Below are 22,846 nucleotides of genomic sequence, written 5' to 3'. Positions count from 1 at the left end.
GACATGCTCTTCTGTGGTTTATTACTTCATTACTCCCACAGAGACTAGATGGACTATGGATATTATCTATTATGGCAATATTTACTTCTGTATGTAAATTGTATTGTCCTTTATCTTTTGGCCTTTACTGGGGTGGGGGAGAGGGATTGCTTTACTCTAACATTTCCATTTCTATTTCTCTTCTATTAATGTCATTTAAATCTCTGTGCTATTCCTTCTTTCCTTTTTACTGTTTTATAATCCACCGATTGTCATAATCCAAAGTGTTGTTTCTTTTTCCTCCAGAGGTAGAATACAGCCATAGGCAATAAATTCGATTGTCTAGACCAGTGCTCCATCAGGAATCCTTCCATGACATCTGCTAAAAATCTCTGCCTAGCTTTACACAAGCTGTTTGTAAGCCCAGAATGGCCTTTCTCTATGTGTCCCTAACAAAGAGAGCTCTGTGAGGCAGGCTTGGCCAGGAAGAAGGCTTTTTGAGAGAACAGCTGGTTCTAGAAAGAAAAGATGTAGGGGCTGTGGTCAAGAGGCCATGAAAATTGGGATCACTGTGGAAATCCGGTACTCTATTCTGTCAGTATTCAAATAAATCACTTGCTAAACAACTATTTGCCTCATAAAATCAAAGACTTGGAACTGCAAAGGGACCTTGGAGGTCAGATAATCCACCACCCCCACCCCTATTTTATAAGGAGGAAAATTAAGGCCCAGGGAAGTCAAAGAGCAATTTGCCCAAGGCCACGTGAGTAAGAAATGGCAAAACCCAGATTTGAACAAAGGCCTCTGCCTCCCAAACCAGCACTCCTTTTATTGAACCGTGCTGACTCAACTGCCTTATGGATTGTAATAGTCACCTCTTAATAATAATGGATATTTATATAGGCCTTAAGAGTCTGCAAATCATTTGGTATACATTATCTCCCCTGGGCCACACAACAACCCTGTGATGTATGGATGACCAGTATTATTGTCCCTGTTTTGTTGGGGGGATAGGAACCCGTGATTTTGTCAGGGCAGGAACTACCAGTGTGGAAGCTTCCTCCAATCAGCAGCGGTCAATCACCAACTCATCCATAACTTACATATAGTCTTAGAAAATTGTTGGAGGCACTGAGAGGTAAAACAATTTACCCATGTTAGCTAGTAGGTGGTCCAGGTTCTAAGACTGTCCCTCTATCCATTCCATCACAATTGCCTCTTATGCCATCTTTTCCACATCGAAGAACTTTAAGGAGATGGGGAAATATGGTTTTCATTTTCACAGAAACGTGACATCAGAGGGGAGAATTTAACAAGTACCACCATGCTAGCTAGTAAAGATATCCAAGCCATATTCTCTCTGTGTGTTCTTTCTTTCCCCAGTTAAAGTCACTGAGGCAGGGAGTGTCCGAAGTTCTTGGAAATAATCATGCCTAAATCACCCAGTTATTTATTAAGCACCTACCTGTGGAAGGCTCTGGACTATTGGCTCTGTGGGAAAAATGATATTTAAAACATACTCCTGCCCTCAAGGAGCGTATTGTCTAGTGAGAGAGCCAAGGTATGAATATAGGGAAAAGATCATCTTTAGAGAGCCTTAGCTAGGACTTTAGCGGTTCTAAGAAAGAAGGTTTTCATCATATTGGACACATCCCCCCCCAAAACTCTTCCCAAATGCTGATATCTTTGCTTAGACCCCAAAGCTACTTTCCTTTGTCATCTAGACCAGGGCTGTTAACTTACAAAACTACATATTAACATTATTTATATTCTAATGTGCTGTTATTTGTTTTGTTAGTTATGTTCCAGTTACATTTTAATCTGTTCTGGTCATCTTTAGGATTGTAGGCCTGCCCCATGTTTTTACACCTCTGACCTAGATCCTTCAATAACCAATGGAGAAAGACTCCTCTTGGAAGACAAAGGTGTCAGTTGGCATCAAGCCTTTATTAAATGCCTCTTGCAGAAAGTGGGATTTGAGTTGACTTAAAGGAAGCCACCAAAGCCAGGAGGTGGAGGTGAGGAGGGAGGACTGTCTAGGCAGGGGAGGGGGGAGCAGCCAGTGTTGGGAGATTGTACGTCCGATGTGAGGAAAAGCAAGAATACCAATGTTGCTGGATCATACTGTACCTGGAGGAGAACAAATTCTGAGAAAATTAGAAAGATTAGAAGGGGACACATTGTGAAAAAAAACCAAACAGGATTTCGCCCTTGATCTTGGAGGTAATAAGGACCCAGTGGAATTGACTGAATATCAGGGGAGTGACACGGTCAGATCTTCATGGGTACCTCTTTAACCCCAGCCCGTGAGAGAACACCATCAAGCAGATTCTCAGGTGGAGCAGAGGTTTCCAGCTGCAGGTCCCTCGGGATGATGTCCTAAGCTTGCTTCACAGTAGAGCCTTAGGGCTCTTCCCCATAGACTCGCCCCAGCCCTAGAGACTTACATAGACTCCAGCAGTTGCATGTACTGCTCATCGCCGTGTCCCCCTTCCACTTCATGGTCCAGATGGAGGATGATTTCATTTTCAAACTGTAAGGGTAGCAGAATTCAAAAGAAAACAAAAGATAGATCAGTCTCAGAGGCAAGTTCTTGGCTTCAGGGAGAATCTGAGACCATTCAGCCTGAGCAAGAATAGAGAGAGCCTGTGGCTTATGCAGAGAGCAAGGACAGTCCTGCCACATTGCTCTGCATCATGGCCTAAAACCTGTCACGGCTTTGCAGCAAGAAGCTCATTCTCCATAAACCTCACCAAGATTGGGGCTCGTGATTAACTCAGAATTTTTGTTTTCTGGAAGGGTCACTTTACATTATATTCTAGTATTAAACAAAACAGTATGTGTTTTAGCACCCATTAAAAAACAACCATGATAATAATTTATACAACACTCTGGTTTGCAAAACACTTTATATCCATCATCTCACATGATCCTTCCCATAGCAACTCTGAGAGGTAGGTACGACTAGCATGATCTCCATTTTACAAATGAGGAAACTCAGGCCCAGAAAAGCTAAGTGACTTGCCCATGGTCACATAACTAGTAACTGTTCTGGCTAGAATTTGAACCCGGGTCTCTTGAGATTCCAAGCTCCCTTGGTGCAGGGTTGATATTTATTTTTTGGCTGGTGGTAGTCCCTGTGCAAGGTTCACTGCATTCAGCATATATGAGGTTCATGAGGCTTTTATTTCTTCAGTCTTTGGTCTAATCCCCTCATTTTATGATAACATATTGTTCCATCCTGATGCGGACTCTCAGATTCTGTTCAGAGCCACCAATTCTAGGGATGAGACCAGTAGACCAGGGGTTAGAAGACCTAGGTCCTCTTTCTGGTTCTGAACTTAATTGGGGGCAAGTCATTTAAACCAAAGCCTCTTAAACTGTGGGTCTTGACCCCATAAGGGCTTGCATAATGGAATGTGAAGGTCACAGAAAATTTGGCAACAGGAAAAGGTTATGTATACCTATTTTATATGTCCATATACTTGGGGCTGCGAGTGAAAAAGAGTTTAAGAAGCTCTGATTTAAATCCTTAGAGCATCACTTTCTTCACCTCTGAAGTGAGGATGATTATACCTGCACTGCCTACCTCACAATGAAAGTGTTTTATAAGCCTTAAAGCATGATAAAAATAAGCTATTATTATTATTATACCATTAACTTGTAAATTTGACGACTTGGTATCTCCAGGACCTAGTGCAATGCCTGATCGATAGTAGGCACTTAATAAATGCTTATTGGTCGAATGATTGATTTTGAAGCACATTTTGTCCCCTGCCAGGAGGGCTGAGGGGAGGATTAGGAGAGAGATGACTTTAGGTTTGCTTTGTTTTTATGGGCAGAGGACAGGACTGTGGGGCATACAGGGGAAGGTCTGAGAGAGCTCTCTCCACTAGAGAAATGAATTCTCCTTAACCTTGGGCAGATTCCCAAAGACAGAGCATTCGGGGTTTAATTAAGAGCCTCCAGACAGATTAGAGGTCTCTAACCAAGGCAGGGTGATCAAGGTTCTGTCCCAATCCGACATCTGATGGGGAAAGACACATAGGAATACTGCCTCATTCTGAGACTCACCCTTCACCATGAGTAGCCTACCACTGTGCCAGGAAGAAGGCTGGCAGAAAGAAGTAAGGAAGTAAAAAGAGATGTGGAGGTCATGGTCAAAGGGGAAAGGGGGAAATAAGACTGATGTTGCAGAAATTCAGCAGTCTATTCTGTCAACCTCCAATGAGTCATTAGCTAAGTAGTTATTTCTTTCATCAGATCATAGATTTACAGATGCAAAAGGACCTTTGCCATTTCCTTACCCTCCCCACCTCCTCCCAGTGGTGATTTTGGGGGGCAGATTACCTTATTGTTCTCTATGCTATCCTTACCTACTCAACTGAATTTGCCCTACATGTCAAAATTCCTAGTGGTGACTCTTTCAGAGAAATTGGACACTTTGTACTCAAGCCATTTAGCCTCTATTGTCAGACTTACGGTGTTGCTACACCCTCCAACCTGGAATTCTGACCTTAGAGCAGTGCTGCTTTCTATTATTGAGATAGCCCCCCCAAACCTAATCATACTTGTTCATTCTGGCCATCTCCTAACCAATCTGTTTCCTCTTTCCCTCACCCCAGCCCCACAATATACATACTTTCCACTTCTTGCTTTAAGAACTGTAATCAAATCAATACTACTTGGATTCAAAAGGACTTAACTGACTAACTTATTGTTTCATTTATTACGCCTATTACTTCTCAAACCAAAACAACCCTCCCTGGCCAGCATTTCCCTATGGGTATTGTCTCTATTAGAATGAGAGCTCCTAGAGGGATGGGACTGTCTTGCTCTTCTATTTGTATCCCCTATACTTAGTACATACTAAACATACACTATTTCATTCATTCATTGGTCCATTCATTCATGTGGAGAAAACTTCATTATTATCAATGGATTGAACATAGAGAGCATACTATAATGAATATTGATAATATATGTAATCATAGGAACAAGGTTCTTGCCCTCAAGAAGTTGACAGTCTATTTGGGAAGATAAAATGCCTACATACAGCAAAAACATAAAGCAGTATCTATATAAGTCCCTCAAGAATTTCAGAGGAGGGAGAGATCACTGAAGTTTGAATGGATCTGCAAAGATTAATGGAAGAGATGGACTTGAGCTATGTCTTAAGAGACCAGGAGCATTTGGATTAGCAAAGAGGGGAAGGGAAAGGAATTCTTGGCAGAACACATAATGTGAGGGGAGGGGGGATTATCTTCTGGGGGGAGTAGTGAGAGAGAAGGCCAGAGGGGTAGTTTATGGGGGGCTTTGAATACCAACCACACTTCTGGACAGTGAGACTCACCAAAGAGGTACTCTGTCATAATGTGTAATCCCTCCGGAGCTAAGATCACGGAAGGTAGTTATTAATATCAATTGTTATCATTAAGGCTGTACTATTAAATAATGGAAGCCAAAAAGTCGCTCTTCTGAAAAAAAAAAACCAAAACTGGAATTCAAGTATGTATAGATCACGAGAAAAGGTTGGAATGCTCCCACCATATAACAAGTGTTTCCTTCCTTGCCAAGCAGGGAGGGGCAGGAGCAACCCCTATCTCTCTGAATGGAGTAAATAAGCAGCTGTCTAGAGGCCACAATGCATCCCCTGGGGGGGAAATTACAGGGTGCTGGAGGCAAGAGAGAAAGTCTGGCTGCTTCTGAACCATTCCTAGGCTGTCTTTGCTAGGGAGCTGAGAGTCAAGGTCACAGTCAGAAATCTCTCCAGCTGGAGTTTCAGCCTGAGCTGTTCTTCACCAGGGCAGGCTGATACTGCTAAAAAACATTAAGTTCTCACCTGTCCCCTTCATCCCCAGTACAAGAAAGAGATAGACAGGCAAGGCAAATCCAACTTGCAGAGGGAAACAATTCCCTGGGACAAGTGGTGCCATCTTACAAAGCAGGAATAATAATACTATGCACTTGCATTTCTAGAACATTTTCCTGTTACAAACCATTTAATATCTATTATCTCATTTGATCCCTACAAAAATCCTGTAAGGAGGGCAATCATAATTATTAATGATGATAATAGCTACATTTATATAGCATTTTAAGTCAGGTTTACAAAGAGCTTTATATAGCACTATCTTAATTGAGCCTCATAACAAAACCCTAGGAAGTAGGTATCATACTACATTATTTATTATTCCCATTTTATAGATGAGGAAAATGAAACTCATAGAGGTTAGATGATTTGACAAATAAATGGGAGAGCTAGGATGCCAACTCAGGTCTTTTAACTCCACATCTAGTCCTGTAGTTTGTGCTGAATCAATAAGAAAGGATGAATAAGGGGCACAGCAGGGTGAGGGCATGGCAGAGTCTCTGTCTCAGGGAAGTCTTCAACTCTCATACCCTTACCATCCCTATTGTGAAACCATTAGTAGGTCATGTAATATAACAGCTACCTCAGCACCAGCTCTAGCATGGTGAAGTGGGAGGGAGTTACCCAACATCCACTGTGCATTGGCTGACCAAGTTTGAAAGTCTCCCTTCAGATTCTGATGGAGCCTCTTGTATCTTTCCACTGATCCCAAGTCTAGAAATGGCTCAGACTTCTGTTGCTTTTAAGAAAAATGACTCATAGATCTCAAAGCTGTTGGAGCTTGTTGAGGCTGTGCCCCTTCTCCCCCACCCTCCCTATGAAATGTAAGAGGGGCTGCTCATTTGGGATAATGAAGCCAGAGGGCCAGGCTCAACCCAACCCCAAGGGAGGTTTTACACCCAAAATAATGACCTTATTAGTCAGAGAGATGATACCCATTTTATCAGCCCACAGTAAAGAAAAGCAATTTTTGAATACGCCCACAGATGGTTGAGAATGAATGATAGGGGAAGGGAAATCTAACAAAGATATTTAAAATTTTTAAAAAGAGAGAGACAGATGCATCTAAGGTGGGGGAGGGGAATTATTTTTTCTCTCTTTTTTTAAAGAAACAATTAAAGTTAAAGTAATATTTTAAAGAAATGAAACTATAAATCTATGTTGACATGGCTAAAGGCTAGAACTGCATGCTCATATTAGAAGAAACCACCTGGTTCTTGATTATGCTTGGGATGTGTATTCTAAGGCTGTCAAATAATTTGTTTGACATACTAGTTCCACTGGCTAACCTTTTAATGTCCCAGCTGGAGCCCCCACTCCTTGCACATTGTATAAAAACACATTCATCATCTTTTTCTCCAAACCAGGCCTCTTTCCTGACTTCCCTGTTTTCATAAATTGAACCACAATTCTCCTAGTCACTCTTCATAGATACCAATGAATCAAAAATGTCAGCATCGTAAAGGTTCTTAGAGATCAGCCCAACCCACTCATTTTATAAATGAGGAAACCAAGACCCAGAGACGCTAAGTGATTCATCCAAGGTCACAAAGACAGTGTGTAGCAGAGGCAAGACACCAATCTAAGTCTTACATCTCAAAATCAAGGATTCATCTTGAATTCCTCTTACCCCCATATCCAACTAGCTGCCAAATACTGTAAACTTTATGTCCAAAATATACCTTATATTTCCCCCTTTCTATTCTTACTGCTACCACTGCAGTCAGGACTATAACAAATTTTCATTTGGATTACACTGTGATGGGAGACTGGCCAATGAAAGCCCAGTCCTTGGAGCATGCATGAGAAGCATGCACAATAGTCTCTCCCTACTGTCACTCCAGCAAGTGGAATTCTGGGTAGTTTCCAGTGAAGTGTGACTGAGGGTTCACGAGAAACCATGGAAGGATGAAAAGTCTTTTGTTTGACTGAGAAGCTAGAAGATTGAATGTCTCAGTAGAGGCCAAGCCAGAACTGAGAGTGTATATAAAACATTAAAGGTAACAATCTCTCCATTTCTTCCCTGGAAGCTTTTGAGTGAGGAGCATTACTTGCTGTGAACTACTGGAAGGTTATTCCAACCAGCTGCTATGTGTCTCAGAACACATGGTGCCTCTGCTGCTTTTGTGTTTATTCTTTCCTAGTCTTTGATAGGGGCAGTTAGGTTGTGTCGTAGTGCACAGAGGGCTGGGCCTTAAGTCAGGAAGACTCATCTTCCTGAGTTCAAATCTGACCTCAGACACTTAGGTGCTATGTGACCTTGGACAAGTCACTTAACTCTGTTTGCCTTAGTTTCTTCATTTATGAAATGATCTGGAAAAGGAAATGGCAAACCACTTTACTATCTTTGCCAAGAAAACCCCAAATGGGGTCACAAAGAATTGGACATAACTGAAACAATTCATCAACAACAACAAGCTTTAGGTAAATATGTATTCAAAGCCATGTTATAACTTTGTGAGCTTTGAAAGGTTTGAAAAGCCATTGGAGGTCCCCTCATCAGTGGAAATTAGTAACGGAGATCACTGGAACCAGCAGCAGACATAGCTAAGTCTGATGAGGAACTAGTCCTGAGAAGTCACTATATTACCTCAGCTAACTAGTGGGTTGGCTCATCAGCCAAGACATTAAATCTTTCAAGAAGCTAGTCTTACTGATCAAGGGAGTAACTTTTCAGTCCAGGATTCTAAAGGTACATTTTAGCCCCACTTACTCTACATATGAAGAACAGCTAGATGGCACAGTAGATAGAGTACCAGGTATGGAGTTAGAAAGACTCATCTTCAAGAGTTCAAATAAGGTCTCAGACACTTGCTTAGCTGTGTGATCCTGAGCAAGTCACTTAACTCTATTGACCTCTTTTTCTTCATCTGTAGAATGAGCTGGAGAAGGAAATGGCCAACCACTCCATTATCTTTGCCCATAACACCCTAGGGGAAGTATTAAAATGATAAAATATATGGCACCAGAAGATGAGTCCCAGGTTAGAAGGTGTCTAATACACTACTGGGGAAGAGGGGAAAACAACTACGTGTAACTCCAGTACTAATAAAGTGGTTGGGCCAAAGCCAAAACGAAGCTAAGTTGTGGATGTGTCTGGTGAAGAAGTGAAAGTCCAATGCTATAAAGAGCAATATTGCACAGAAACCTGGAATGGAAGATCTATGAACCAAGGTAAGCTGGATGTGGTCAAACAGGGGATGGAAAGATTAAACATAATCATCTTGGGTGTCAGTGAACTTAAATGGATAAGAATGGGTGAATTTAACTCAGATGATCACTGCATATACTACTGGGGGCAAGAATCCCTTAGAAGAAATGGAGTAGCCCTCATAATCAATAAAAGGATGAGAAAAGCGGTACTGGGGTATAATCTCAAATTATATCTGTTTGAATCCAAGGCAAACCACTCAGCATCAAAGTAATATGTCACTGATGCTGCAGAGACCAAAGTTGATCAGTTCTATGAAGATCTACAACATCTTCTAGAAATAACATCAAAAGAGATGTCACATTCATCACAGGGAATTGTAATGCTAAATTAGAGAATTAGAATATAATCAGAATAACAAGCAAGTTTGGCTTTGGAGTACAAAATGAAGCAGGCAGAGGCTGACAGAGTTTTGTCAAGATCGCTTGCTAGACACAGCAAACACTCTTTCTCAACAACCCAACAGGTGGCTCTACATAAGGTCATTCCCACATGGTCAATATTGAAGTTAGATTGATTATAGATTTTGCAGCCAAAGGTGGAGAAACAATACACTGTCAGTTAAAACAAGACCTGGAGCTGACTGTGGCTCATATCATGAGCTTCTTATCACAAAATTCAGACTGAAATTGAAGTAGGGAAAGCCATCAGACCATAAAGGCATGACCTAAACAACATCTTTTATGAATATGAAGTGATGAATAGATTTAAGGGATTAGATTTGGTTGACAGAGTGCCTGAAAAACTATGGACAGAGATTTGTAATATTGTAGAGAAGGCAACAACAACAAAAAGATTATTCTAAAGAAAAAGAACAAGAAAGCAAAATGGCTATCTGAAGAGGTTTTACAAATAGCGGAGGAAAGAAGGAAAGCAAAAAGGAAAGGAGAAAGGGAAAGATATACCCAACTGAATGCAGAGAATAGCAAGGAGAGATAAGAAGGTTGTGGTTTTTTTTTTAAATAAGCAATGCAAAGAAATAGAAAAAGACAACTTAATGGGAAAGATGAGAAATATCTTCAAGACAATTAGAGATATCAAGGGAACATTTCATTCAAAAATGGTCATGATAAAAGACAAAAACATTAGAGACTTAACAGAAGCAAAAGAAATTAAGGAGAGGTAGCAAGAATACAGAACTATACAAGAAAGATTTTAACATCACTGATAACCATAATGGGGTAGTTACTCATCTAGAACCAGACATCCTGGACAATGAAATCAGGTGGGCCATAGGAAGCATTACTAATGATAAGGCTTGTGGAGGGAAGAGAATTCCAGCTGAACTATTTAAAATCCTAACAGATAATGCTACTAAAATGTTTCACTTGATATGCCAACAAATTTGGAAAACTCATGATTGGCCACTAGATTAGAAAAGATCAGTTTATATCTCAATCCTAAATATGGACAATGCCAAAGAATGTTCAAATAATAGAAAAATAGTGCTTGTTTCACACTCCAGAAAGGTTAGGTTATGCCTAAAATTCTGCAAGCTAAGCTGCAGCAATATGTGAACCAAGAATTACCAGAAAAATAGTCTGGTTTTCAAAGAGGCAGAGGAACTAGAGACCAAATTGCCAACACTTGCTGGATTATGGAGAAAGCAAGGGAGTTTTAGAAAAACATCTACTTCTGCTTCATTGACTACACTAAAGCCTTTAACTAGTGGATCACAACAAAATGTGGCAAGTTCTCAAAGACCTAGGAGTTTCAAATCATCTTACTTTTCTCCTGAGGAATCTGTATGAAGGCCAAGAAGCAACAGTTGGAAGTGAACATGGAACAACTGCTTGTATAAGATTGGAAAAAGAATATGGCAAGGCTTTATATTGTCACCTCATTTATTTAACTTATATGTAGAGTCCACATAAAAAATTCCAGGTTGGATGAATCAAAATCTGGAATTAAGGCTTCTGGGAGAAATACTAAGAATCTCAGATATGCAGAGGTTACCACTCTGATGGCAGAAAGTGAAGAAGAATTAAACATCCTCTTGATGAAGGTAAAAGAGGAGAGTGTAAAAGCTGGCTTGACGTTTAACATAAAGAAATCTTGGCAACTGGTCCCATCACTTCCTGGCAAATAAAAAGAAGATATGGCAGCAGTGTCAGATTTTATATTTTGGGGCTCAAAGATCATTGCAGATGGAGATGGAAGCCATGAAATTAAAAGATGCTTGCTCCTTAGAAGAAAAGCTATGGAAAATCTGGATAGCATACTAAAAAGCAGAGACATCACCTTTCAGACAAAGGTCTGTGTAGTCAAAGCTATTTTTTTTTCTACTAGTAATGTATGGCTGTTAGAGTTGGATTATAAGGAAAGTTGAGTGCCACAGAACTGACATTTTCAAATTGTGGTACTAGAAAAAACTTTTGAGAGTTCCTAGGACAGCAAGATCAAATCAGTAAATACTTAAAGAAATTAACTCAGACTATTCACTGGAGGGTCAAATACTGAAGCCAAAATGTAAATACTTTGGCCACAAAATGAGAAGACAGGACTCATTCAAAAGGCCCTGATGTTGGGAGAGATTGAAGGCAAAAGGGAAGAGGGGGGTGGCAGAGGATGAGATGGACAGTCAGTGTCATAGCGGCAATGAACATGATTGTGGCACACCAGATAGGGGTTATGATCAACAGTATAACAAACCTCAACCCCTCAGGATTACTCCTAGAGCCCTGAGGGAGAAGTGGTCAGCCACTGTCTAGGGACCAAGCCTGAGAGTTCAAGTGGGGATTGAGAACAAGAACCCAGAGGTCATACAACAATAGGATCAAAGGGTTGCATATTTATTTGGAGTTGGAAGGAACCTTAGAGGTCATTTAATTTAACCTTCTAGTCTTATAGATGAGGAAACTGAGGCCCAGAGCCATTAAATAACTTGATCAACGTCACCAGTTAATGACAGTAATTGTAGTAACAGTCAATCAACAACTTGTTCCTTTTAATTCATTCTTCACTTATTCTATGTTCCATCCAATCAACCTGACCTCTACTGTCTCTGTGCCTTTGCATATGTCATGCTCCATGCCTAAGACAACCACTGTATATATTTCAGTCCCCAAATCCCTTCTTTCAAAGTCAAATTTTCCTGTTACTTTCTCCAAAAAGACTTCCCTGATCATTTTCCCCTTTCCATCCTCACACTTCTCATAAGCACTTTGCTGCTCTTCTTTGTCTGTGTCCCATTCTGTATTGTATTACACTTGTTTGTATATTATATATGTAACATTTGCTATTATATATCAAGAGGCAGCATTTTGTAGTGAACAGAGGGTCAGTCTTAGACTCAGGAAGTTCTGACAGATACTAGCTTTGTGACTATGGGCAAGACACAATCTCTTACTCTGATAAACAACTTTCTAAAATTATACATTACAGACAGCTTGTTGATCTGGATGGATGAAGGCACTTTTTATACATAGGAGTTCCTCATACTTCTGACATCACAGGTATAACCCCCCCCCCAAAAAAAAAAAAAAGTTATATTCTCCTTAACTCAAGGATATGGAACCATGTAATTTTTTTATCTCCACATTCATAAGAAGCTAGCTGGGTGGCGCAGTGGCTAGAGTGCTGGTCCTGGTATCAAGAAGACCTGAGTTCAAATCTGACCTCAGATACTTATGTATGATTTTGGATAAGTTACTTAAGGTCTATGTTCCTCAGTCTCCTCAATTCCAAAGCAGGAAAAATGCCAGCATTTACTTCACAGGTCTGAGGATCAAATGAAGTAATATTTGTAAAGTGCTTAGCACAGTGCCTGGCATATAGTTGGCATCTAATAAATGCTTGTTCCTTTCTCTTCCTCTCCATGGCATCTAGTGCATAATAATAAGACACCATACTCTTAATTCATTGGTATGAGGATGCTCTCCATTGACTCAAATGTCTATAACTTAGTAGATAAGTCTCAGAGTTGCCTGAGGCTCAGAGAAATTAATTGAAGCACAGCTAGTAAATGTCAGAGGCAGAATTTTAATCAGTCTATTCTTGACTCCAAGTCCAACGTCTTATTCATTATGTCTTAAACCAATATGAACTTCATAAATGTTTCTTGAATTGAACTAGGTTCAAGTCCTAGCTCTGAACATTCACGAACTTTGTGATCTCAGATAAGTTGTTTTCTCTCTGGGGCCGGTTTTCTCATTTATAAAAAGAGTAGGTTGGGCAAAATAATCCTTTCCCACTCTGAAGTTGGATGATTCTCCTTCGACATTCTTTCTTTGCCTTGTCTCCACTGAAAGAGATGGTGAGGCACTCTAGGAATAGAATGAAGTCAGTCTGCATGCTCAAAATTTTCCATACGATGAATAAGCTCATTTGGTTAGAGGAAGGTGCTAATGATGTCAAGATCACAGGTATAAGACTATACCCCTCAACTAGGTCAGATTTCTCACAACAGTTTCCCAATGGGGAGTAGGTAAGAACATGTGACAACTAAGTGAAAACTCTATCCCCATGGCCAGAAAGGAAAATATCAAAGAACACTTCCAATTTGCCACTGTTGTGGCATCATCTTCACATACAAGGCTCATTGAATTTCCAACCCCACAGGTGAGATCAGGGAATAAGAGCAAATCAGTCATTATTCAGTGAACTTTCTTCTGAAGCAGTAGGTAAGATTGACATATGTTGCAATTATCAAGAAAGAGGAAGTGACTGTCTACAAGTTCATAGGTGGGGGCAGGGGCTTCTAAACACTTTCAGCTGACTGGGCATAAGAGAGAGGTTTCATCACTCAAATTTTGCTGACTTTTCATTTTTCAAAAAAACCACATGAGTAATAACCCTTGGATTTGATATGTGATGTTTTCTTCTTCTGGTCTGGGCAAAAAATTTAGTCCACACCTTTGTCACCACATGACAAAGTTAGAGGTTTTTCTAACTAAGCATGTTTTCTAAGCCTGCAGTTCCTTTAATATATAGTCCATCTGATTGATAATAGGCATCTCAGATAGATAAACATACATATACACACATGAATATATAAATATTTATGTATATATACGCACATATATCTTTATATCCACAGATATTTGTTATTCAGTCATTCAGTCATGACTGACTCTTCACAAGCCCAAGGGCCATACAGTCCATGGGGTTTTCTTGGCAATAATACTGGAGTGGTTTGCCATTTACTTCTCCAGCTCATTTTACAAATGAGAAACTGAGGGAAACAGGATTAAGTGACTTGCCCAGGATCACACAGCTAATAAGTATCTGAGGCTGGATTTGAACTCAAGTTTTCCTGACTCTAGGCCCAGAGCTCTATCCACTGAGCCAGCTAGCTGCCTATCTGTAGATAAAGATATTTACATATCTATATCATTCATATCTATCTATGTCTTTGTCCTAGGAGTTAAAACACAAACCAAGCACAGAAGTGGGGGGATAAAACCCCAAAACACCTCTCCAAACACAACTTAAGGAGGTTATTAAGGAGGGAAGCAAAGAAATGTGTAGCAATAAAGTGCGTTTTAATCTTAGCTTCAAGTGAGAGAGTTTGGTAGAATACTTTTTTTGTTTTGTTTTTGCAGGGTAATGAGAGTTAAGTGACTTGCCCAGGGTCATGCAGTTAGTACGTGTCAAGTGTCTGAGGAAGAATTTGAATTCAGGTCCTCTTGAATCTAAGGCCAGTGGGTCACCTAGCTGCCCCCGAAAGTGTAGTAGAATGCTGACTGATGTGGGATGGAATTAGGGTCAAATTGATCATGAGTCGTCCCAAAAGAATTACGAGACTCAGTGACTCAGTTTCCCAGGTTTTATTGCAATACCGTGGGTGACCACAGGAAGAGAACCAAAATAGTGGAACGGTATCTCTCGAATAAAGAAAGAAAAAACAGTTATATTTATAGTACAGATAAATTGATTATCGGTCTCATTATAATAATCTCCACCTTAGGGAGGTACAGGGGAGGGCTTATCCTAATTTGGAGTTCCTGGGGTCCTAAGCCAACCCCCGAGGCAGGTACCTTTTCCAGTGGAGGTGTGTTTTGGGGGTTTACATGACATAAGGTGAATCCGGGGACAAATTTGGCCTTTTCTGCGCATGTCTCTTTCTGGTTCCCATGCTTAGTTTCAAAACATCTTCATTTACCATTTATTTCTAGTCATATTTTCTATAGCCTGTCAATTTTTTCATTGTTATATGACTTGCCCCTTTAGGTCCCTGTTATGGGTACTGATTACTGTGGGCAAGAGAACTTAGCATCCTGACTTGTAAGTTATCCATTAACTGGGATCTGAATCCCTTTTAGGGCTAATATCTGAATTAGAGCTTGGGTCTTAGGTTTTTCTATTAACTCTTTTTTTTTGCTTCCTACATCACTGACCAGATTCCATCTGCTAGGTTGTTTTTTCCTCCCTTGAACACAGTCATAAATGTCTCCCTCTGACCACAGCTGAAGCTCATTGCAGACAGGGCCAGATAATCATTACAAGGGATATAGGTTAGAGATTAGAGATGCAACACACAATGCCACATTCATTTTCTCCCTCATTTATTACCTTTTTGAAATCTCCACACCTCTGATATTCACACAGCATCATGTCAAAGAAGATTGGGATTGTGGCTTTCCGGAGTTCAACCTCAGGAATGAGGGTCATTTCTAGAATTGGCCCAACCATTCCAGGAATAAAGCAGATTTTGTTCTGCCCTGAAAGAGAAGAGGTGTATTTGTATGTTAGATGTAAACAAAATCCTCTCAAACATGGCATGGAAAAGAAAAGAAGTTGGGTAGATAAACAAGATAGATGATGTGCAATTAGTCACCCTTGAACCAAATTAAAACTGAGTATATTAGAATAGTTTATCCAAAGGGATAGTTGGAGTTGTGTCTTTGCATTGTAAGGAAGATTTTACATTGGGAAAAATAGCCATGCAAATTGGAGAGCTGCATTATGAAGAAAAAAAAATGCATATTTCAAAAATTCAGCAGTAAAATTGTTATTCATATGCTAATAGGAAAGATGCTTCTAAGTGTGACTGATGTAGAAGCATTCTATTTGACTTCACGGGCACCCTCATCAAAGAATGACATGCCTAAAATTCCCTATTATAAATATCAGGAAAAATCATGCATCTCTGATTGATGAGGGCAAGGTCCATTTTTTCTTTAGATAACAAAATTGAGAGGCAGAGTTGCATAGATGACTTAGTAGGACTTATAATTGGAAATGCCTGCTTTCAAATTTTACTCTGAATCTTAATAGCTGTATGACCTCGAGCAAGTCACTTACTCTGTCTGCCTCAGGCAACTTACTAGGTCTTACCTAGTAGTTAGAGATGAGTTGTGCTCTGCTTTGTACCTTAGTGGAAGAAGTTTTCTCTTTTATTTCCCAAGATGAATAACTCTAGAAAGTGTCCAGAGAAGGATAGGCAGGTTTGTGAAAGGCCTTGACTGAATAGCAAATGAGGATCAATGGAAGAAATTAAGGATATTTAGAGTGAAGAAAAGAAGACTCAAGGAAATATGGGAGCTATGTTCAAGTATTCAAAGCATTTGAAATATTTGGCAGACTGTCACATGGAAGAGGGATTAGGCTTGCTCTTTTTGGCACCATGGAGGCAGAATAAGAAGGAAAATGGCTAATAGGGAATGATTATTAAGTACGGAGATAGCAACAGCTGGCATTCTTGTAGCACTTTACATTTTGTAAAACATTTTACATAGGTCATTTCATTTGATCCCCACAGCCCTCATGAGGTTATTATTATTATTATTATTATTATTATTATTATTATTATTCCCTTTTACAGATGTAAGAATAGAAACTGAGAGAGATAACTTGCCCAAAGTCACATAGCTAGCAAGGGTCTAAGGCAGAATTTAAATTTAGGTCTTTCTTTTTTTTTTAATCATTTTTTGGGGGGTGGGGCAATGAGGGTTAAGTGACTTGCCCAGGGTCCAACAGCTAGTAAGTGTCAAGTGTCTGAGGCTGGATTTGAACTCAGGTTCTCCTGAATCCAGGGCCTGTACTTTATCTACTGCACCACCTAACTGCCCCCTGAACTTTGATCTTTCTGATTCCAAATCCAGCACTCTACCCACCGTACCACCTAGATGTCCTTGATGAATTCAGCTCACTTAAGGTATGAAAGAACTGGCAGGCATGATTTTTGACCTACCATTAGTAACCCTTTAAAGACTGTGGAAAATAGAAAAGGTATCACATAGAGCTGAGGAAGTCAGATGTCCCAACTGTGAAAAAAGGGAAAAGAATTAAGTCTGCAAACTATTGGTCAACAGATTTGACTTTGATTTTTTGGAAAATTCTAAAATGGATCATTAAGGAAAGAGAAAGCTGGATAAACATCTAGAAAAGAAAGAGGTGCTTACAAAGAGCCAGCAAAACAATGATGATGAGGTCAGGCTAAACTCATCTGCATTCCTTTTGTCAAGGTTACTAAACTGGGAAGTGAGAGGAATACTGTGGGGAGAATTTACCTAGATTTTTGAAAAGCATTTGATATAATATTCCATACTATTCTTGTAGAAAATATGGAAAATACATGAAACTGTGGTACAATTAGATAGATGCAGATATAGACTATATTATCTAGAATGTCTAGTCAGTATAAATTAATGGTTCAATATCAGCATGTCCAAAGGTCTCCTCCAGTGGAAATGTTGCAGGGATCTCTACTTGTCCCTGTGCTGTTTAATACATTTTTTTTCAATGAGTTGGATAAAGACATAGATGTCATGAAGCCTTTCTTGTTTTCCCCACGTCTATCCTTCCCAAAGTACTTTGTATTTATTTATATTTATGATCTCCATATTTAACATTCTGCATATGCATACATATATAGGGAACATGTGTATATGCATACACATACATACATGCACATATACACACACATACATATATGCACACACTTATGGCTTTTCCCAGTAGTATATAAGCTCCTTAGGACCTGGGCTTATTTCATTCTTCTGTTTGTATCCCTAGCACCTAGAAGTCTGGCATGGAGTAGGTGCTAAGTCAATGTTGGTCAGTTGACTAGTTGATTGGTAGAATGCTCATCAAATGTACAGTTATACCAACCTGGAAGGGATAGCCAAGAGACTGAATGGCAGAGTTAGAATGAAAAGGGATCTTGACAGACTAGAAAATCGAGCTAAATCTAATAAGATTACATTCAATAGCGATTGATATAATAATAGCTAGCATTTACATAGCACCTACTCTGTGTCAGGCAGTGCTAAGCACCTTACAGATATTATTTCATTTGATCCTTATGACAATTCTGGAAGGTAAATGCTATTATTATCCCCATTTTACAATTGAGGACACTGAGGCAAACAAAGGTTAAGTGAATCAATTGATAAACACTTATTAAGCACATACCACATGCCAGACACTGTACTCAGTGCTGGGGAATACCAAAAGAGGCAAAAGAAAAATCTCTGCTGTCCAGGAGCTCACAATCACAATCTAGCTTAAGTGCCTTGCCCAGGGTTATGCAGCTAGAAAGTATCTGAGGTCCGATTTGAGCTCTGGTTTTCCTCTTATGAGCAATTTGCTTACACTGTATTCCAACACTCCTCTCTCCCAGACTGAATGTTTTCTTTGGATGAGGAATTTAAAAATAACTTGCATATAGTGAGTGCTTAATAAAAAAAAAGTCTGATGAATTAAATTGAATTGAATAAATTTGTTCTAGATGGAGATGCTACTTCTCTTGGGATGTAATTTTGGGATAAATATATCATTCATGGAAAAAGGTAGAATGGTAGAGAGGCCAAGCTTCTCCCCTCTTCCATACTGGTAAAGATTAATTTAATACAATTAACATTTTAAGTGCCTAGGAGCAAGGCAGTGTGAAGGATTATCAACAGAAAAAAGTGACAATTATATAGTACTTTGTTCACCACAACCACAGTGAAGCCAGATGCCGAGGCAGATTCTACAAGTATCATTATCTGATGAGGAGAATGATGTTCAGCAAAGTGTGTTGCCCAACTAATAAGCAGCAGAAGTGGGATGGTAACCTGCATCTTCCTGACTCAAGTCCAACCATCTATTCACTAAAAGATACTGCCTGAGGACATAGGCTTTAAGGTCTTTAAACAGAGGCCGAATGTTCATTTTTCAGGCAGGGTGAGCTGTGTTGTTTATGATTGGGCCTGTGAAACTGAGATCAAGAGTCCCCACATGGGCCATGTACAATGCTGTGACTCTGAAGGGACAACCTGGTCTGGAGGGCCCTCCAAAGTGCTCCCACAATCATAGATCTAAAGCTGGAAGGGTCTAGAAGGCCATTTTATCCTTCTTTGACAGATGAGGGAAACCGAAGCCCAGGGATGCTAAAGGACCTGCCCAAGACCCCCTAAGTGGAAATCCTCAGAGTTAAGATTTGAACCCAGTTCCTCTAAATGCTGTCCATTCCCTTTCTTCTCCCTAAAAATTCAATGCATTCTTTGATAATGGCGCAGTGGACAGAAGGGGATCAGATAAAGCCAAAAGGTTGATTACCATCAGATAACAGGGGAGCATGGCCAAGTCCTCTTCAAGTGGAAGTAAGAGTCAAGGAAATAGGTATGCACATGAGTTTGAACTCATACAAGATACTCTTCCCCTACTGAACACAATGGCTGTGACAACACTGTTTTAAACACCAGCATTTGGTGCTCTCTTTGCTTTCCTCCACCTTCTGCACAAGCTTCAGCTGTGAACAACTCTGCATTGCAAGTGGCTGAGTTTTGGATGGGGAAAGGTAGGGGAAGGCGGTTCAGGGAGGGGTTGGGTCAGAGGACTGTTGAGGTTGGCTTCAAATTCTGATTCATAGCTGTGTTCTTTAGATGCTGGGGCATTAAGGAAATTGCTGTCAGGGAAAAGAGACAAAAAGAAGCATGAGGGAGTTATAAGGATCAGCTCTGGAGCAGGGTGGCCGTTCTGGGAGGGAGGAGGTTGGCCCTGGGACAAGATCTGTATTTTAGTCAACAGCTACCCCCTGCTTCTGGGCCTCCCTTAGCAAGCGGCACCTTGGTTAATGCCACTGATTTGATTTGTAGTGTCGTAGGAGCAGCTTTGCCCCAAGGTTCTCCTCAAGGCTTAGTCACCTAAGAGAAGCTCTTCCTACTGGGACACAGCCCCTGCTGCCTTCTTGGTTCAGCCCTCAGCCTGGCAGGTAGTCTAGCCTGCTTCATGTGCTTCCTGGTTCTAGCTGGCATGCGCCACGCAGGCAGCTTCCACAACCTTTCTCTAAATAAATTGAGCATCCAGAGTCTTTGTGTGGGCAAGGTTGTTTTTCTTTTTTTGGGGGGTGGGGCGTGGGTGGGTGGGGTAAAGGCTACTGTTGTGCAGTCTCCTTGCTGCCTGGAGAAGTATTTTCGGATTAAAACTGAGAATATGAACAGAGAGGAATGAAGGTGATTCTTGAGATTCTGAAGCTCAAATTAAACTAAATTCTAGAACAAATTCTTAGACTTAAAAAAAAATTGGCAAGACGTAAGTGTTAGATGACTAAATTGCGGATACCACTCTAGTAATGTCTTTAGCCGGTGAGAGTCGAATGCGGGGAGTCAAGTGAAGGATAAGAACTCTTTCTGAGACTATCAGCTTCTTCTTGGCTACGTTTTGACGCCACTTCAGGCTCAAATCTTCTCTAAAGCTTAGGAAGAAAATCTTGCTTTTTGTGTGGTTCATAATAATTACTACATCTCCATTTTTCCCCACAGTCCATCAGGATAATTTAAGTCTTTTTCAAATCATGGAAAGGTTTTAAAATTCAGATTCAAGTGGACGAATAGCTAGATTGTAAATGAGAAGAGGTTAGATATTCAGTGAGCTCTATGGGCCAGTAACAGGAAAATAGTGAATATGACCAAAGTCCTAAGAAAACTCAAGGCCTTCAAGTATGATAAAGGACTTCTTTAATATGGTCCAAAAGAACAAGGGCAAGTGCCAGAAGCTTTCTGTGATATCTCTGACTTGTTTTCCCTAGCAATCTCCTGAAGAGAAATTCTGGAAATGGGAGAAAAGGCAGACAGAAAGAGATGATGACCCTTTAACCAGCACTGTGATTTCAACATCCCTAGAGATTATCTAAAGTATAATTGTCTTAATTTACATCCAAATGAGATTGAAGCATTCAGTAGATACACAATTTATATACATGTAAATACATGCCCATGCAATTGGACATACTCTGGATAAAAAGATGCTTAGGATTAATGGAATACAGGCAAATCTGGCAAAGGATAGCTCTTCAGATAATAATATACTTGCCACTATATTTAAAGGAAAGTGAAGGAAAGAATGGGGGTGGGGTCTTTTTGATTCTGTGGGACTGAATCTCATTAGGTGTAGAAGCATTATGTTGGGGGAAAGCTTTTAAAGTTGAAGTGCCAATATGCTGTCAAGATAAAAGCCCATCTCAAGTCTCAAAGCCCTGTGTAATGGTGGCAGTACTGAGTACTCCAGGAATAAGTTTAGGCATGTGGGTGGGGAGGGTGTCCTGTGTTTCAGAAGCTTCTCTGGGACCTAATTTTTGTTTTTTGTTTTTGTTTTGTTTTTGTTTTTTTTTTTTTTTTAGTGAGGCAATTGGGGTTAAGTGACTTGCCCAGGGTCACACAGCTAGTAAGTGTTAAGTGTCTGAGGCCGGATTTGAACTCAGTTTCTCCTGACTCCAGGGCCGGTGCTCTATCCACTGCGCCACCTAGCTGCCTCTGGGACCTAATTTTTAATTTGTTCAATAGAAGTAGGTAGATTCATCTATTACTCATTTAATAGCATATGGTAACATTTAATGGGGAGAGTTTAGGGCTCTCTCTAAGGGTTTGATGATACTCACTATAAATTTAAGTGAAAAGAAATGTGGGAAAATCACACACTTTTAGGTGGCAGTTGAGGCTATCAGAGGTATAAACTTGGATGGGTCACTTTAAGTCAGTTTCCTTGCCTACAGTCAGTCAGTCAGAAAGCATTTAGCAGGCATCTACTATGTGCCAGTCACGGTATCAAGTGCTGGGGATACAAAGAAAGACAAATGATAGTCTCTGCTCTCAAGAAGTGTTCAGTCTAGTGAGGGGGTTGAACCAGGTGAACACTAAGGTTTCAACTCAGTGAAATTTTGCAAAAAACACTCCTACTAAGGTCATTCAGCATGCTCCCTGAAAACCAAAGATGTCCTAACCTCTATTGCATTTGGTCCTCTATGTATCTTCTTAGCAAGATGCAGCTAATAAACAGAGAAGGTTTAAGAATCAAGGAGTCAGGTTTAGAAAGGTCAAGTAACACAGGTAGAAACAGGCAAGTAGGCAAGAGTCCAGAATTCAGTTGATAAGAGAGCAAGAATTCCTGATTAGCACATTACCCTTGAACGTATAAAGATATTCCTGGACAGATGTGTTAGGGTGAAGCTCTGGCTTCATGGGATGGATTCCACAATGTGGGATGGCTCCTGTTCCTCTCTCATCACCACAGATGATAAGAAAGGTAGTGCTGTCAAGCTGGGGAGTGGAAGTGGAGGGCCAACAGAGTGGGCTTGGCTCTGGATCACACAACAGCTCTCCCTTCCCCTCAAGGAAACCAACTACATACCATAGCATCATCAATCTGCAGTTGGAAGGGACTATATTGGCCATCTAGTCCAATCGTTTCATGGTATTAAAGAAGAAACTGAAGCCTAGGAATTGCCCAAGGTCACACAAATAATTGTGTGATAGACAGACAGACAGAGGAATACTCTAGTACTCTGACTCCAAAGCCAGTGCGTTTCCCATTGTACTAAAGAGCTAAGGTTAATTTAGACCTTTTTGTGCCAGCACTCG

The 22,846-nt window shown here is 40.3% G+C and overlaps 1 protein-coding gene across 1 annotated transcript in view; it reads right to left on the bottom strand.

Annotated features, from left to right (window-relative positions):
- The window catches only part of DOCK2 (dedicator of cytokinesis 2), a 500,741-nt gene that overhangs the window by 48,790 nt on the left and 429,105 nt on the right, over positions 1 to 22,846 (bottom strand). Inside the window, exons 33-34 of the mRNA XM_043986513.1 lie at positions 15,576 to 15,724; positions 2,427 to 2,512 (exon numbers count right to left, since the gene is read on the bottom strand). Of these exons, the coding sequence (XP_043842448.1) occupies positions 2,427 to 2,512; positions 15,576 to 15,724 (235 nt within the window). The remainder of the gene's footprint in view (positions 1 to 2,426; positions 2,513 to 15,575; positions 15,725 to 22,846) is intronic.

This window comes from Dromiciops gliroides, chromosome 2 (genome assembly GCF_019393635.1).
Source record: "Dromiciops gliroides isolate mDroGli1 chromosome 2, mDroGli1.pri, whole genome shotgun sequence".
Classification (NCBI taxonomy): Eukaryota; Metazoa; Chordata; class Mammalia; order Microbiotheria; family Microbiotheriidae; genus Dromiciops; species Dromiciops gliroides.
Note: the sequence above shows the minus strand (reverse complement) of the source record. Positions and strands in the feature narration are given on the sequence as shown.